General features: G+C 43.5%; 1 protein-coding gene across 1 annotated transcript in view; it reads left to right on the forward strand.

Moving 5' to 3' along the window:
* The window catches only part of LOC311248428 (A-kinase anchor protein 6-like), a gene marked incomplete at both ends in the record, with an annotated part of 40,952 nt that extends 27,449 nt beyond the window's left edge, over nt 1-13,503 (forward strand). The window contains one exon of the mRNA XM_084339306.1: nt 12,836-13,503. Coding sequence (XP_084195432.1) covers nt 12,836-13,503 — 668 coding nt within the window. The remainder of the gene's footprint in view (nt 1-12,835) is intronic.
* Nucleotides 13,504-19,031: the final 5,528 nt, after the last annotated feature.

The following is a 19,031-nucleotide window of genomic DNA, read 5'->3' on the forward strand; positions in this document are numbered from 1 at the left end:
TTACCTAACCTTTTCGCCATTATTCCGTTCTATTTGACAGGGGCGAGTCTAGGATTTGCGTCGCCAGACTGAAAAATAAATCATAATGCGTCTCTGGTATTGTTCAGGGGGCTGGGCCAAATGTGGAGGCGGGCCGGATCCGTCCCGCGGGCCGTAGTTTGGGGACCACTGCTGTAGAGTTTAACCTCCCAGTGTCCAGACCTTCAATTACTATTCTGTAGAATATAATTATCTTCCTAGAGTCCAGACCTTTGATCTCTATTCTGCTGTAGAGTACTCCAACACTCTGTAGAAGTTATGTTGTGTTCCAGAACTGCTGAGTTCCGGACCTGTTATACTCCAGACTTGTTAGATGCTCTAGTCTAGAACACAAGAGAGAGCTCAGCCAATTTGACTGAAAACTCAAACATAATTTTGGTGAGCTGAAAAAACTGTACAATTCCAAGTTCATCATTTTATTTACTGTGTTACAGTAGATTATATTGCTTATATTGCAATATTGCTGATATTTAAAAAACAAAAATGGATATATAAGTAATATATTTACGTATTGTATCGGAAATGTTACAGGTGTACAGTACATATTAAGTACATATATTACACATTCAAAAAGTTAACATTTTCAGAAAATGTAAAAGTTCCCCTGCTGGGGATCGAACCCTAATCTTAACCCTAACTTTATGTCTTAAAAACACAGCGTTTGTTTTGGACCAATACAATACACTATGGCTATAATATAACATAATGTACACCATGGACCTTTTTTTCCTGCGGTCAATTAGCACTTTATTTACGTTTTCTGATCAGACCGTGTTGCTCATGGTCAATAGATGATTAGAGGGGCACCCTTTTCGTCCTTTGCCGAATGTCTTCCCCCCGCTCTGTCTCCCGTTCCTCCTCTCTCTCTCTCTCTCTCTCTCTCTCTCTCTCTCTCTCTCTCTCTCTCTCTCTCTCTCTCTCTCTCTCTCTCTCTCTCTCTCTCTCTCTCTCTCTCTCTCTCTCTACCGGACTGCCCGGTAGTACAAACAAATACAAATCTACCAAAAACATAATAAAAAGAAAAAAATTAAATATGATTAGAGGTGTTGATGGGCCCAGTGGAATCAGAATCAGAATCAGAAAGGTCTTTATTGCCACGTAGTTTTCACATAAAAGGAATTTGATTTGGTAGTTTTCGGTGCGACATTAGCGAACAGATAATACAATAAAGAGGTGGAGTAAAATATGAACCAAGTTAAGCACAATAGAGTAATATATAATTATGAAATAGAATATAGGCCAGGGCCCCGTTCCCCGTACCTGGATAACTGAGTTAGCCGGATAACTTTCGGTTAAGTCTGACTTAAGCCGGACTTTCCGGCTCCCCGTACCTGGATTGTCCAAATCACCATGACAACAGATCCAAAAGTTTGAGCCTGGTCGAAAGCAGGGTTTAAGTTCAAGTTAGCCGGATGAAGCACAGCCACGCCCCCGCAAAGAAAGTGACAGCGCGTTTCCTGAAATTATTCCCACAGTCTAGGATCTGCTTTATACCATTCTGAATTACGTTTTTGTGCTCCATTCTTCCAGAGGGGGCTTTTGAAATGTAAAATAGACCCAAAATGCTGATACTAAATTCACTTTGTCCTAAATAATGCACGTTATATATACCGTGGCGCTCGCTCGGTGCGATGTACACATTATGTGGTTATTTTAATTGTAACTGGGATTAAGATGTCTGATGAGATGCGCTGTTTGACGGATTTGAGAAATTGAATGAGCCGTTGACGTCACATTAATGAATGAGGATAAAGAGAGAAAACTTCATTCAAAAAAAGAATATTCTAAACACGGGTCTCTCGTTCATTAATGTATAAACAATGAATTTATCCCATCTGGCACAGTGGCGCAGCGGTAGTGCTCAATCCTGCCAACCCAGTGACCGGTGTTCGAATCCCCGTGTTTCCAATATAATTTTTTGGAATATAATATTAATGATTATACGCCAAAGTAGCCTAGTTGTAAGTTAAAATATTATAAATCTACATGCATTGAGGATGTCATTCTTTATATAGCTCTCAACGTGCACCAAATTGAATTATTCCTACATCGCAAAAAGAAGGAAAAGACCGGGTTTCGAACCCCGGTCGTCTGCGTGAAAGTCAAAAGAAGAACCCGTTAGACCACAGTGGAGATAAGAAAAAAATCGACCATACATCATTCAATGGGAAGAGAGCCGTATCGTTATTCTGTATAACAGTTCAACTAATTATTTTCGCTAGCAAGATCTCATTTGATTATTCAATCCAGCAGGCAAGTTTAAAGAAATATAATCTGATTGATTGAGGTAATGAGGGACTTAAAATTAGCCTATAGATAACGCATTTAACTTGTCGGCGAGGCGATTGAGCCGTACTGCAATATGTTACTAAAGTTTTAAATCAATTAATCAATCAATGCCGCTAGAGAATCAGGATCTCTGCTCTCGACACTTGCTGCCTTCTCGGCTGAGGCGGGCACGCGCACTTATCCTGGGTCTCAAGTCTGGCTTGAGTTAACGAGACTGAATCCACCTTCGAGGAACAGGAAAATCCCGGCTTCAAACATCGGGTTAACTGAATCTGGATAATGACATCTTGATCAACTTAGTTGAACCAGGTACGGGGAACGGGGCCCTGTTGTACAACTGTAAATAAGAGGTAGAATAAAATGATATGGGATATTATAAACTAAATTAAATATAGCACAATAGAATATAGAATATTAGGATCATTATGTCCCGGGACCACAGGAATCACACACTAGGGGCCCTTGAGCAAGGCATAGGACTAGAGCTAGTCTTTCTAGAAAACGAGGTTGTACAGTAGAGTGTATGAAGGAGGATGTAGCTGTCGAGCCTCCCTGTGTAAATACAAAGATAAAAAGCAATGCAACAGTAACGCTTGGATTCCGCATCGCAACAGATGCAATCACCGCGGAACGAAGCTCTCCGGATGAAAGTTAAAATGTAAATGTAGTCGTCGCATTATTAGAATGTCGCAGAGTGGGAAACGGATTTACGGGGAAATACTTTGCATCGAGAGGCAGAATGAAAAAGAAATTACGCCACACACACGCATACACACACACACACACACACACGCACGCACGCGCACACACACGCACGTGCACGCACACACACACGCACGCACGCACACACACACACACACACACAGATTATAGCACGTAATGATCTACCTGTATCATTCTGAAAAGTCTCCACCATCCTTTGTTCATTTTCCTTTTCTCCCTCTCTCTCTCCTCCCTGATGAAAACAGAAGCGTCCCTTCATCATCAGACACCTGCTAATGTGCTTCAGTCTTGGGAGAGAGCGGTGGAAATGTGGGGGTGCAGATTGAAAACAGAGTCATGTGGTTGTAAATGTGTACCAAAGGCTACATTAGGGGACACGCATGCCCTCTGCATCCTGAAGACACTGTCTACGTCCTAAACGTAAAGGCTGGAGGGGAAATGGTTGATTTTCCGATTGACACTAATTAATTATTTTAAACTAGAGTGGGAACTGCACTCCTGTTTGTATTATAATTAGTAGTAATTCGGAGCGTTAATTCATTCATTTATTTGAGAAGGAAACCGTCAAAGGATGGCTGTGACGTCCAGCACTCCAGTTCTAACCCAGTCTCCTCCTCTGTTGCGTCTATCCCTAGTATCTCCCCCTCTCTCTAGTGTCTCTCTCTAGTGTCTCTAGTGTCTCTCTAGTGTCTCCCTAGTGTCTCTCTCTAGTGTCTCTAGTGTCTCTCTAGTGTCTCTCTCTAGTGTCTCTCTAGTGTCTCCCTAGTGTCTCTCTCTAGTGTCTCTAGTGTCTCTCTAGTGTCTCTCCCTAGTGTCTCTCTAGTGTCTCTCTCTAGTGTCTCTCTCTAGTGTCTCTCTCTAGTGTCTCTCTCTAGTGTCTCTCTCTAGTGTCTCTCTCTAGTGTCTCTCTAGTGTCTCTCCCTAGTGTCTCTCTCTAGTGTCTCTCTAGTGTCTCTCTCTAGTGTCTCTCTAGTGTCTCTCTCTAGTGTCTCTCTCTAGTGTCTCTCTCTAGTGTCTCTCTCTAGTGTCTCTCTAGTGTCTCTCTAGTGTCTCTCTCTAGTGTCTCCCTAGTGTCTCTCTCTAGTGTCTCTCTCTAGTGTCTCTCTCTAGTGTCTCTCTCTAGTGTCTCTCTCTAGTGTCTCTCTCTAGTGTCTCTCTAGTGTCTCTCTCTAGTGTCTCTCTAGTGTCTCTCTAGTGTCTCTCTCTAGTGTCTCTCTCTAGTGTCTCTCTCTAGTGTCTCTCTAGTGTCTCTCTCTAGTGTCTCTCTCTAGTGTCTCTCTCTAGTGTCTCTCTCTAGTGTCTCTCTCTAGTGTCTCTCTAGTGTCTCTCTAGTGTCTCTCTAGTGTCTCTCTCTAGTGTTTCTCTAGTGTCTCTCTCTAGTGTCTCTCTCTAGTGTCTCTCCCTAGTGTCTCTCTAGTGTCTCTCTAGTGTCTCTCTCTAGTGTCTCTCTCTAGTGTCTCTCTCTAGTGTCTCTCTAGTGGCTCTCTAGTGTCTCTCTAGTGTCTCTCTCTAGTGTCTCTCTCTAGTGTCTCTCTCTAGTGTCTCTCTCTAGTGTCTCTCTAGTGTCTCTCCCTAATGTCTCTCCCTAGTGTCTCTCTCTAGTGTCTCTCTCTAGTGTCTCTCCCTAGTGTCTCTCCCTAGTGTCTCTCTCTAGTGTCTCTCTCTAGTGTATCTCTAGTGTCTCTCTCTAGTGTCTCTCTCTAGTGTCTCTCTCTAGTGTCTCTCTCTAGTGTCTCTCCCTAGTGTCTCTTTCTAGTGTCTCTCTCTAGTGTCTCTCTCTAGTGTCTCTCTCTAGTGTCTCTCTCTAGTGTCTCTCTCTAGTGTCTCTCTAGTGTCTCTCCCTAGTGTCTCTCTAGTGTCTCTCTCTAGTGTCTCTCTCTATTGTCTCTCTCTAGTGTCTCTCTCTAGTGTCTCTCTCTAGTGTCTCTCTCTAGTGTCTCTCTCTAGTGTCTCTCTCTAGTGTCTCTCTAGTGTCTCTCTCTAGTGTCTCTCTCTAGTGTCTCTCTAGTGTCTCTCTCTAGTGTCTCTCTAGTGTATCTCTAGTGTCTCTCTAGTGTCTCTCCCTAGTGTCTCTCTCTAGTGTCTCTCTCTAGTGTCTCTCTCTAGTGTCTCTCTAGTGTCTCTCTAGTGTCTCTCTCTAGTGTCTCTCTCTAGTGTCTCTCTCTAGTCTCTCTCTAGTGTCTCTCTAGTGTCTCTCTAGTGTCTCTCTCTGGTGTCTCTCTCTAGTGTCTCTCTAGTGTCTCTCTAGTGTCTCTCTAGTGTCTCTCTCTAGTCTCTCTCTGGTGTCTCTCTCTAGTGTCTCTCTCTAGTGTCTCTCTCTAGTGTCTCTCTCTAGTGTCTCTCTCTAGTCTCTCTCTGGTGTCTCTCTCTAGTGTCTCTCTAGTGTCTCTCTAGTGTCTCTCTCTAGTGTCTCTCTAGTGTCTCTCCCTAGTGTCTCTCTCTAGTGTCTCTCTCTAGTCTCTCTCTAGTCTCTCTCTAGTGTCTCTCTCTCTAGTGTCTCTCTCTAGTGTCTCTCTCTAGTGTCTCTCTAGTGTCTCTCTCTAGTGTCTCTCTCTAGTGTCTCTCTCTAGTGTCTCTCTAGTGTCTCTCTCTAGTGTCTCTCTCTAGTGTCTCTTAGTGTCTCTCTCTAGTCTCTCTCTAGTGTCTCTCTCTAGTGTCTCTCTAGTGTCTCTCTCTAGTGTCTCTCTCTAGTGTCTCTCTAGTGTCTCTCTAGTGTCTCTCTAGTGTCTCTCTCTAGTGTCTCTCTAGTGTCTCTCTAGTGTCTCTCTCTAGTGTCTCTCTCTAGTGTCTCTCTCTAGTGTCTCTCTAGTGTCTCTCTAGTGTCTCTCTAGTGTCTCTCTCTAGTGTCTCTCTAGTGTCTCTCTAGTGTATCTCTCTAGTGTCTCTCTCTAGTGTCTCTCTCTAGTGTCTCTCTAGTGTCTCTCTAGTGTCTCTCTCTAGTGTCTCTCTAGTGTCTCTCTCTAGTGTCTCTCCCTAGTGTCTCTCTCTAGTGTCTCTCTCTAGTGTCTCTCTCTAGTGTCTCTCTAGTGTCTCTCTCTAGTGTCTCTCTAGTGTCTCTCTCTAGTGTCTCTCCCTAGTGTCTCTCTCTAGTGTCTCTCTCTAGTGTCTCTCTAGTGTCTCTCTCTAGTGTCTCTCTCTAGTGTCTCTCTAGTGTCTCTCTCTAGTGTCTCTCTAGTGTCTCTCTAGTGTCTCTCTCTAGTGTCTCTCTAGTGTCTCTCTCTAGTGTCTCTCTAGTGTCTCTCTAGTGTCTCTCTCTAGTGTCTCTCTCTCTAGTGTCTCTCTAGTGTCTCTCTAGTGTCTCTCTCTAGTGTCTCTCTCTAGTGTCTCTCTCTAGTGTCTCTCTCTAGTGTCTCTCTCTAGTGTCTCTCTAGTGTCTCTCTCTAGTGTCTCTCTCTAGTGTCTCTCTCTAGTGTCTCTCTAGTGTCTCTCTAGTGTCTCTCTCTAGTGTCTCTCTCTAGTGTCTCTCTCTAGTGTCTCTCCCTAGTGTCTCTCTAGTATCTCTAGTGTCTCTCTCTAGTGTCTCTCTCTAGTGTCTCTCTCTAGTGTCTCTCTCTAGTGTCTCTCTCTAGTGTCTCTCTAGTGTCTCTCTCTAGTGTCTCTCTCTAGTGTCTCTCTAGTGTCTCTCTCTCTAGTGTCTCTCTCTAGTGTCTCTCTCTAGTGTCTCTCTAGTATCTCTCTCTAGTGTCTCTCTCTAGTGTCTCTCTCTAGTGTCTCTCTCTAGTGTCTCTCTCTAGTGTCTCTCTCTAGTGTCTCTCTAGTGTCTCTCCCTAGTGTCTCTCTCTAGTGTCTCTCTAGTGTCTCTCTAGTGTCTCTCTCTAGTGTCTCTCTCTAGTGTCTCTCTAGTGTCTCTCTCTAGTGTCTCTCTCTAGTGTCTCTCTCTAGTGTCTCTCTCTAGTGTCTCTCTCTAGTGTCTCCATAGTGTCTCTCTCTAGTGTCTCTCTCTAGTGTCTCTCTAGTGTCTCTCTCTAGTGTCTCTCTCTAGTGTCTCTCCCTAGTGTCTCTCTCTAGTGTCTCTCTCTAGTGTCTCTCCCTAGTGTCTCTCCCTAGTGTCTCTCTCTAGTGTCTCTCCCTAGTGTCTCTCTCTAGTGTCTCTCTAGTGTCTCTCCTCTAGTGTATCTCTCTAGTGTCTCTCTCTAGTGTCTCTCTAGTGTCTCTCTCTAGTGTCTCTCTCTAGTGTCTATCTAGTGTCTCTCTCTAGTGTCTCTCTCTAGTGTCTCTCTCTAGTGTCTCTCTCCCTAGTGTCTCTCTCTAGTGTCTCTCCCTAGTGTGTCTCTCTAGTGTCTCTCTCTAGTGTCTCTCTAGTGTCTCTCTAGTGTCTCTCTCTCTAGTGTCTCTCTCTAGTGTCTCTCTCTAGTGTCTCTCTAGTCTCTCTCTAGTGTTTCTCTCTAGTGTCTCTCTCTAGTGTCTCTCTCTAGTGTCTCTCTCTAGTGTCTCTCTAGTGTCTCTCTAGTGTCTCTCTCTAGTGTCTCTCCTAGTGTCTCTCTCTAGTGTCTCTCTCTAGTCTCTCTCCCTAGTGTCTCTCTCTAGTGTCTCTCTAGTGTCTCTCTAGTGTCTCTCCCTAGTGTCTCTCTCTAGTGTCTCTCTCTAGTGTCTCTCTCTAGTGTCTCTCTAGTGTCTCTCTAGTGTCTCTCTCTAGTGTCTCTCTCTAGTGTCTCTCTCTAGTGTCTCTCTAGTGTCTCTCTCTAGTGTCTCTCTCTAGTGTCTCTCTAGTGTCTCTCTAGTGTCTCTCTCTAGTGTCTCTCTAGTGTCTCTCTCTAGTGTCTCTCTCTAGTGTCTCTCTAGTGTCTCTCCCTAGTGTCTCTCTCTAGTGTCTCTCTCTAGTGTCTCTCTAGTGTCTCTCTAGTGTCTCTCTCTAGTGTCTCTCTCTAGTGTCTCTCTCTAGTCTCTCTCTCTAGTGTCTCTCTAGTGTCTCTCTCTAGTGTCTCTCTAGTGTCTCTCCCTAGTGTCTCTCTAGTGTCTCTCTCTAGTGTCTCTCTAGTGTCTCTCTCTAGTGTCTCTCTCTAGTGTCTCTCTCTAGTGTCTCTCTAGTGTCTCTCTCTAGTGTCTCTCTCTAGTGTCTCTCCCTAGTCTCTCGCTAGTGTCTCTCTAGTGTCTCCCTAGTGTCTCTCCCTATAGTGTCTAGAGAGAGAGAAGAGAGAAGAACAGAGTGAGAGAAGAACAGACTGAGATAAGAACAGAGACTGAGAGAAGAACAGAGACTGAGAGAAGAACAGACTGAGAGAAGAACAGAGACTGAGAGAAGAACAGACTGAGAGAAGAACAGAGACTGAGAGAAGAACAGAGACTGAGAGAAGAACAGACTGAGAGAAAAACAGAGTGAGAGAAGAACAGAGTGAGAGAAGAACAGAGTGAGAGAAGAACAGAGACTGAGAGAAGAACACAACAGGACGTGGTCACTCGTCAGAACGGCTTTGTCAAATGACGCTCGCCGGATGTTTAGTCTTGTAACTCGAGACCCGGAGCACACAATAGGTTGAGTGAGGTGACGATCGAAAGGCGGCAAATTCACCTTTCCACCAATGTATTGAATCATCGGGAGAAACGCAGCCCAGAGCCGACAGACGAGAGCAAAGTGCTGCGACGTGTACGCGCATCCCGAACGTTAAGAAGTTAAAACAGTTAAGTCAAGTCAAGAGTTTTATTGGTCACGGCATACAATGAAATGCGGGGGGGTCTTGCCCGCAACGATGTGCATAATACAATAGTAATATATAATAACAATCCAATAGAACGACATTGTGCAATAAAACAAGAAAACAAAGTAGGGCAAAGTAGGGTTACACATTGAAGCAGGAAGGTTTGTGATCGAGGTTTTTTAAATTGTCCACAGGTTAGTAGAGTATTGATCTTTTCGGTGTGTGTGTTGAAGATCATTCCAAGAGTTTGGAGCGCTGGAATTAAAAAGGCTGACATTCCAGATTGAGACCGTGCTCAGGGCACCTTAAAGGTCCTGTGTGCCAGCGGCCGCCAGGCGCCCCGGCCGTGGGCATGGACTGCTGCCATGAACTATTAGCAATATTAGGTCATTTGAGCGGGTTAGATAGGGTCCAAAGTTCCATCATTGCAATGTAAGGTGGTAGCTTTCCAACAAGAGTTTTATGATTGATTGATTGATTGATTGATAACTTTATTAACAGATTGCAGAATGGGTACAATACAGTACGGCTCAATACATACAATTGTTAAGGGGATGCAGACCAGAGAAATACTTTCGTCTTGTTTACATCAGGGTCCCCCATTTTCAATTCATAGTGACATTTATATGACATACACAACATACAGATATACAACTCTAATCTAATCATCTAATCGAATCTAATCATGACATTTATGACATACATGACATACTGATGTACAGTACTGTTACATTTGTGACATACAAGATATGCAAATAGACAGTACTGTTAAACAGAGATCCTAACAGTAGATATATACATACGAGGGGGAGGGAAATCAGATACCAATGTTTATTGTGCCTCTCTGCCAGAGGAGACCAACCCACCCTTATCATAGGACGATACAGTGGTGAGTAACACAGCTATCACCAGTAACAGATCTGAGGTCAGGGCGGCTACGTGGCGCAGTGGGAAAGGCGCTCGCAACGAATGCTGGAGACTAGGCTCGAACAGGATGCCTCCTGTTCGAGCCCCGCTCTCCACATTGCTTTCAGTTTAGCTGGTCGTCCACAGTAATACACATTGGCCGTATTACGGGGAGGGAAACTGAAGGGTGGGGATCGGGCGTTGTGGACAGCGACTCCTACAGGTCGGTTGGTGCGCCTGCGCAGTAGAATCAAGAAGCGACAGGGGCGGGGCCCCTCCAAAGCCCAGACCCCCGACGCTGAAAGATCGAGCCGCGCAGGTGAAAAGATGCGACGGCTGTCACCTCGAGTATCGGAGGGGACTCGTGCTATGTATGACTTAGTCCACATTGCAGCCGGCTTGTGGGAGGCAAGAAACAACGTTCGAAGACAGGGGAGGGTTGAATTGGACGATATGAAAATTGGGATGGGAGAAAAATAGAAAAATGGGAGAAAAAGTGAATAAAAAAAAAAACAGATCTGAGGTCAGAATGATAGACCGTGTCTAGGGGCTTACGAGTGGAAGGAGCCGCCTGTCTATAAATCCCTCCCCGCACTCCAAACCTGATGGGAAAACGGTCTCAACGATCCTCTTTCCGCTAATCATAGGGAAGCTGGTTCTGTCCCTGTAAAATAAAATAAGCCAATTTCCTGTCGCAGTTAGCTGACAAGATTGTCTATATGGTATTTAAATGTAAATTTCTCATCAGGCCGGTTGCCAAAGATATTCACGTTTCGCTGCAGAAGTGTGTTGTTGTGATGAGTGTTGACAGGAATCAGTACTGTAGACGGGCACAGCTGACCACGCCATGACAAGGAGACACGGCCCCATTAGTACAATAGGTAAATATGCTGAGTGTGTGTGTGTGGGCGTAAGCATTCAAATGTACGTGTGTGTGTGTGCGTGTGTCTGCGTGTGTCTGCGTGTGTCTGCGGCGTGTGTGTGCCAATGAGAGTGTGTGTGTTTCTGCCTTTTTTGTGTGTGTGTGTGTAAAATGTGATTTCTGAGTTTTTAGGTTGGACTGATTGGATTTTCAGATCTGTCATCACGGCGCGTTTAAAAAACAATTGGATCCAGGTGGCGCTGGGGAGTAAGAAAGGGCAGCGGGCAGCTTATAATAGGAGAATAAATAAAAGCAACGATGCCACCGTCAATTGGGGGGCACGATCAATCATTTGCATATGGTAGTGTACGTGGCGCTGTGTGTGTACGTGTGTGTGTGTACGTGTGTGTGTGTGTGTTGGACAGAAAGGCAGACAGAGAGACACGCACAGTCAGAAACTTCAGGCGTACGATCCATCATCTGCATAGGGAAGTGTGTGGGTGTGTGTACATGTGTGTGTGTGTGTGTGTGTGTATCTGCATGGGGAAGTGTGTGGGTGTGCGTGTTTCTTCAAAACGTCCCGTCTGTAATTGATCAGAGCAGTTAATTCATCATCTGCGTTCAGCTGTCGCGTCACCCCGCTACTTATAGGACCAACGTCGACCAACGTCTCAGCTCCCATTACGCCCCGAGGAGTGAGGCGCTCAGGGCCCGCGTTGACCTTTGACCTGCGCTCAGGGGAGAATCATCATCAGCTTGACCCCATCCATCAGCACCGGGCCGGGGGAAATATTAACCTCGTTATTATTAGAGATTATGGGGGAAATGTAATATTGTTTTATTCTGACTCTGTAGCTTTATCCGTGTGTGTGTGTGTACGTGTGTGTGTGTGTGTGTGTGTGTGTGTGTGTGTGTGTGTGTGTGTGTGTGTGTGTGTGTGTGTGTGTGTGTGTGTGTGTGTGTGTGTGTGTGTGTGTGTGTGTGTGTGTGTGTGTGTGTGTGTGTGTGTGTGTGTGTGTGTGTGTGTGTGTGTGTGTGTGTGTGTGTGTGTGTGTGTGTGTGTGTGTGTGTGTGTGTGTGTGTGTGTGTGTGTGTGTGTGTGTGTGTGTGTGTGTGTGTGTGTGTGTGTGTGTGTGTCTGTCTCCCTGCCTGCCTGCCTGCCTGTCTGTCTTTTAATTGGGGCGTGTGTCCATTTCCAGAGAGGGGGAGGTATTAGCTAGGTTGTTATTAGGGAGATTATATGGATATGTTTAGTCTGCCTGGCTGACTGACTGACCGACCGACCGACCGACCGACCGACCGACCGACCGACCGACCGACCGACCGACCGACCGACCGACTGAATGAATGGCTGACTGACTGACTGACTGACTGACTGACTGACTGACTGACTGACTGACAATCTAATTCTCTGTCTGTGTGGCTGACTGCCTTCTTCTCGTTGACCTGCTGTTTTGACCTCGTTTTGAGTTATCAGTAGATAGAGAACGGTGTAATTCATGCAGTTTGGTATCTGCCTGTCAGGAGCAATCGAGAGAGATGCACTTTTGAGAGAGCGATACACAGAGAAGGAAGGACACATGGAAAGAAGAGAGAAAGTTAAAGAAAGAAAATGTACCAGAGGGACTGTGTAGGGCAGAGGAGAGTGAATGATGAGACAGACAGACAGACCCCACAGGCTCCAACGACTTTACTGTAGTAGGTCCTGACAGGAGAGAGTGGCAGACTGACTCAGAGGAGAGTCTTAACCGCCTCCATCTCCATCTCCTGCAGAGAAGAGACTTCCACGCCCACACACACCATTCACAGGGTGAACACCAGCCTCTCTACAGCCTCTCTGTTGTTTACACTTGTGTTTACTTGACTTCTTGACTTTCTATGTCAATAAAGAAACTTGAACTTGAAACTCTAACACTGTTCCTGTGTTTTGTTCAGTTGCTATCGCATGCACTTATCTGTGTTTCATTACACATATGAGTGCATGCTTTACCAACTGTTCGCCTGTTTTATTGCAACACTACTGTCACCGACATCTAAGAAGGGAGATCCCCCCTTGAACGGCCCTTCTAAGGTTTCTCTCCTCCACATTGCCTGTGGTGCATTTTTTCCTATTGCTAGGTTTTAGTGAGTTTTTCCTTACCTTCGCGTGGGGTATGTCTGGGAGTGTTGCATTTATTTTAAATTGTTTGGACTTTATGGTGTTTTTGTGTTGATTTATTGTGATGCTTGTTCTTGACTTGTTTAAAGTAGACGTGTCCGACCCATGGGGACATTAACGTGTGTTGTCGGGCCTTACTAATACATTTGATTTGATTTGATTCCTGGTTCACCACCCAACACTATACCTAGACTGCCTGTGTGACCATGTGCACCTGTCCAGAGAGGCAGTCCACATCCTGCCAAGACCCTGAAGGACGGCGCCTTCAGCAGGCACCTCGCCACCGACCCACACAGACCCCACCCAGCCCTCCTGGACCATCTGGAACTCCAACAGACCCCCAGCACCCAGGCTGCCAGCCAGGAGACCCAGGACCCCACCCAGCCCTCCTGGACCATCTGGAACTCCGACAGACCACCAGCCCCCAGGCTGCCAGCCAGGAGACCCAGGACCCAACCCAGACCTCCTGGACCATCTGGAACTCCGACAGACCACCAGCCCCCAGGCTGCCAGTCAGGAGACCCAGGACCCCACCCAGCCCTCCTGGACCATCTGGAACTCCGACAGACCACCAGCCCCCAGGCTGCCAGCCAGGAGACCCAGGACCCAACCCAGACCTCCTGGACCATCTGGAACTCCGACAGACCACCAGCCCCCAGGCTGCCAGTCAGGAGACCCAGGACCCCACCCAGACCTCCAGGACCATCTGGAACTCCAACAGACCACCAGCCCCAGGCTGCCAGCCAGGAGACCCAGGACAACACCCAGACCTCCTGGACCATCTGGAACTCCGACAGACCAGAGCCCCTGCACACCCCCCCCCCCCCCCCCCCCTCCTTCCAGAAGCAGAGCCAGCAGCTATACAGGCTCTATTTCTTCTTCTTGTTACTGTATTATTATTATTATTATTATTATTATTATTATTATTATTTATTATTATTATTATTATTATTATATTATTATTATTATTATTATTATTATTATTATTATTATTATTATTATTATTATTATTATTATTATTATTATTATTATCATTATTATTATTATTATTATCATTATCATTATCATTATCATTATCATTATTATTATTATCATTATCATTATCATTATCATTATTATTATTATTATTATTATTATTATTATATTATTATTATTATTATTATTATTATTATTATTATTATTATTATTATTATCATTATCATTATCATTATCATTATCATTATCATTATCATTATCATTATTATTATTATTATTATTATTATTATTATTATTATTATATTATTATTATTATTATTATTATTATTATTATTATTATTATTATTATTATTATTATTATTATATTATTATTATTATCATTATCATTATCATTATCATTATCATTATCATTATCATTATCATTATTATTATTATTATTATTATTATTATTATCATTATCATTATCATTATCATTATCATTATCATTATTATTATTATATTATTATTATTATTATTATTATTATTATTATTATTATTATTATTATTATTATTATTATATTATTATTCATTATCATTATCATTATCATTATCATTATCATTATCATTATTATTATTATTATTATTATTATTATTATTATTATTATTATTATTATTATTATTATTATCATCATTATTATTATTAATATTATTATTAGGTGCTATAGAATAGATAACATTCAGCCACTAGATATTGCACTAGACACATCAGTCATGTATCCAATCAGGTGAATTCCACATGTTCCACAACAACAACAGTCATTTTGGACCTGCTTTTCTCTCCCCGAATTCCTCCATAGACAGAATTATCACAAAATGACCAACACAAGTGACATCCAGCTTCTACACGGTAGGTTACAAGGCGACTCTCTGGGCCTGTTACACATGTTAGTTCAGCTCTTGGCAGTAGTATGGTAGACTAATGCCATAACAGATCTGGACCCAATGTCTCTCAGAGCTCTCGCAGTCAACCCACTCACACACCACTATCAGATCACAGTAAGATCACTATTTGACAGGCACTAACTATGAATTGTAAATGGTAAATGGCTGCATTTATATAGCGCTTTTGTCCAAAACGCTTTACAATATGTTCCTTACGTTTTACCCATTCACTCACACATCGACGGCGGAGGCAACCATGCAAGGTGCCAACCTGCAGTGTCTTGCTCAAGGACACTTCGACACTCTGCCCGGGAGGTGCGGGAATCGAACCGGGAACCTCTGGATTACCAGAAAATTGCTCTACCTCCTAAGCCACTGTCGCCCCTATGAGCCCCTGTAAACACCACATGTTTATATAGATGGCAATCAAGAAAGCATAGAGAGCTACCAAAAGGCATTTGAAAATCCCAAAATCCAATATTAATTTGATTTATTTCCTTATGAAACGTGTCCCCATGATAAAGATGGTGTAAAAATAAATATTGCTATCAAGTTTGAAAACCTCTAACCAAAAACAAAAACAAATCAATAAGTTAAGAAAGTTATCAAATGAAAAACATAGAGACCCAGATGACTAAAGTATAGGCCTTCATTACTATGGCACCTTAAAACAATACAAACCCACACTAAGAAGAAAGAAAGTACAACCCACCAGGAAGCAGCTCTCTGAAATAGAAGAATCTTTAGAGTCAAACCAGTTTTGGCAGAACTCGAACACACTAAACAAAACACAACAAGATCAATTTGCAATACGAAACTGAGTTATACGGCAATATTATAAAGAACATTGACCAAAACAAAATACAAACCAAGTGGAAAACATTAGTAATTAAAGACAACCGAAACCCTCTAGATCCTCCAATAACAGAGCAGGAACTGATGGAAAGCATACAGTCCCTGAAAGCTAGAAATGTCGGTGGAGTCGACAGCATTTTAGATTAAATGATCAAATACTGACCATAAGTTCAATTTGGCAATACTCAAAACTTTTTTCAAGTCTTCAAACAAACAGCCTTCTTTTCCCAAGACCGTGGGGTGAGAGGCAGGGGTGCAGTCTTAGTCCAATCCTCTTCAATTTATACACTGATGAATGGATCAATGGATTGTCAATTTGATCAATCCATTGCTCTTGGCCTCACCCTGGATGGCACAGAAACGAAGGGTCTCCTGTATGCAGATGACTCAGTGTTGTTGTCAGGGGCGTAGCTGGGGGGGGGGTAGCTTAGGATGATTCCAAGGGCCCAGCACTGGGGGTGGGGGGGGCCAAAAAAAAAAAAAAAAAAAAAAAATGTTTACTATCACTCAGGTGTATTATTGATGCTCTCATTTATACTATGTTTGTTTCTGAAGTGTGCGTGTGTGTGTGTGTGTGTGTGTGTGTGTGTGTGTGTGTGTGTGTGTGTGTGTGTGTGTGTGTGTGTGTGTGTGTGTGTGTGTGTGTGTGTGTGTGTGTGTGTGTGTGTGTGTGTGTGTGTGTGTGTGTGTGTGTGTGTGTGTGTGTGTGTGTGTGTGTGTGTGTGTGTGTGTGTGTGTGTGAGATATATAGAGAGAGAGGGGGGGCTTTGGTAGACTATTGCATTGGTCCATTCATTGAAGATGAACGCAATGCGACATCCTTTACTAGGCTCACCCACCAACAGTGCAGGTGCTGAACTGCTGATCCGAATGTATAGGTAAAAACCATATTATGCGTTTTCATCAATAAAAAAATTGCCAAAACAAATTTACACCCCTGGTTGTTGTCACCAACTAAAGAAGGTCCACAGTAGCACCTGGCCACCCTGCATAACCTCGTCAGACCTGGGTCCTGACAGTTAATCCAAAGAAAACAAAAAACTATGATCCTTCAGAAGCAGTCCCAAAATCGGGGAAACACATGTAGCTATTTGGACACCACTAGATTACAACATACAAAAACTACACACACCTTGGCCTCAACATAAGCTCCACGGTATAGGCTTCAACTTGGCTGTGAAAGATCTCAGAGACAAAGCAAGAAGAGCTTTCCATACAATTAGAAGAAATATAAAATGTTACATTCCAATTCAAATCTCTTTTCATTTCAAACCTTTATTTCAACTAGTAAGACACTGAGGTTACCGTCATTTTTAGCAACGACAAGCTTACAAAACAAGACACAGTTATCAGTAGATGCATACATACTGTATAGGCACAAATAAGAGTAAACAAGAAAGAAAATAAACAAAAAAGAAAGAAGAACCTTCAGCTTCAGAGTCAGTTGGAGGGCGTTACAGGTGGTGGAGGCATCAAAGGAAAAAGCTGTTTTTCCAAGTTCAGAGCAAACTGGAGGAACCCTAAGAAACAACCAGTCATTTGAACGTGTAGAATACGTTCCATGATTCCATTTGAACAGTGTTGTGATCTAAGGGGTAGGTTTACGACTAAGGGCTTTAAAAATCAACCAGAGAAGGCCATCCAACCATCCGACACAGTCGTCATATCTGTCACCGGTAATGTTTATGTTTATGTTTATTTAGGATCCCCATTAGCTTTTGCACTTGAGAAAAGCTATTCTTCCTGGGGTCCGGCACGCACAACGATACAACAATATTCAATACATTACATCATTATCAACATCATTAACAAATCTCATCCTCAGTTAGGATGATATTGTACAAGATATTTATTAGTAAAAAGTATTAAAATTAAATAATTCAAATCAAATAAATAGTGCTTCCTGAGCAGCACTCACTGCCGTCAACATAAATACGATTAACGGTCAATTGGTTTTCACCGCTATGCCATAAGGGTTCAGTGCATGCTCGTTAGTAGATGGTATTTAAATGTTTTCTTGAAAGTGGTTTTGGATTCTATTTCAGCGAAGTAGCTTGGCAATGAATTCCATTCCATGATAGCTCTGTAAGTCACAGAATAGTGATAAATCTGAGGGCAGAATGCCAGACAGAGTCCAGAGGTTTAAGAGTTGAAGCCGCAGCATGCTTATAAATCACATCACCAGAGTCCAAACTTGATAAGAAAACAACTTCAACACTCCTCCTTCTACTAATCACAGGACAGCTGGATCCACCTCTGTAATCTGGCTAAATGTGTATTAGAAGAACCGATCATTCTGTATGGCAGTGAAATTTGGGGACCAAAATGAAAACCATGAATTTGACAAACGGGACAAAACAATAATATCATCTTTCGGTTTCTATATTATCTGAGTTATGAAAGAAGAACATACACCAAACAATGCCTGTAGAGCAGAACCAATATCCTGTCATATTGAAAAAATGCTAAAAAGAGCAATTTCATTTTACAATCACCTAAAAGCTGCTCACCCCCAGACATACCATCACACAGCCCTGACCTGCTGAGGCAGAACGGAAGCCAGAGAACGGTCCCCTCAGCCAGACCAAAACACCAACCCAATACACCCAAAACGAAACACTGAGTAATAATAATAATACATTTATTTTATATAGCGCCTTACATAAGGTATCTCTTTTTTTTTTATCTACTTTTTCTCCTCCTTTTTTCTGTGATTTTTCTCCCCATCCCAATTTACCTCTTGTGCCAATTCTCCCTGTCCTGTCCTGATCGTTGCTCGCATATGCCCCCCACTGGCCGGTTGTAGGGAGGATAGAAGCCTTGCATCACATGTCCCCCCCGGTACATGTGGAGGCAGCCTGTCACATCTTTTCACCTGCCAGTGCGGACTCTCATTTTGGCGAGGTGTAACGTGTGGGAGGCTCACACTACTCCCGCCATTTTTCCTGACTTTGCTGTGCAGGCGTCCCCATCCGACCTGTAGGAGTCGCTGTTCACACCCTTCGACTCCCCACCCGCTAACTCTGCCAATTGAGTTAGTATGACGGCCGGCCCAAGCCGGAGGCAACGCAGACAGCCGGATTCGAACCCGGTGTCTCTTGCGTTGGTGATGAGCGCAATGTCCGCTGCGCTACCCAGCCGCCTTACATAAGGTATCTCAAAGCACTTTACAGACATTGAATTATAGTACATGGACAAACACAGTACATGGACTTTAACGTGTAGACACGAACAAAAACAAACAAACTCCGATGAGAAGCGGCAGCCAAACAGAGTCAATTCAAATGTTATCTCTGACCCTAAAACGAGACTTCAGATTAGCAAATTATATGACCACAATTACACATCCTAAATTAAGAAAAGCCTTGACTATATGTACAGACTCGGCGAGCACCAGCCTATAGCCGTACAGAAGGGTTGACACAGACAGAGCTGGCTGCCAGAGGAGAGACTCTCCCCCCAGTGAGACAGACCAGAGGTAGAGACAGGACTACCCTTCCCCACTGCATGCCCCAAATACCAGACTCTGTTATATGTTTTCAAATTCAGGGTGTATTTTTATTATATTGGGAAAATGTCCATCTCTCAGACATGTACCACCTCATGTCACGACCTGGGGACAGCCGGTAGAACCTGAGAAACACAACTCTGTGTTGACTTCTTTTTA

This window comes from Notolepis coatsorum (assembly GCF_963971535.1).
Source record: "Notolepis coatsorum genome assembly, contig: SCAFFOLD_686, whole genome shotgun sequence".
Classification (NCBI taxonomy): Eukaryota; Metazoa; Chordata; class Actinopteri; order Aulopiformes; family Paralepididae; genus Notolepis; species Notolepis coatsorum.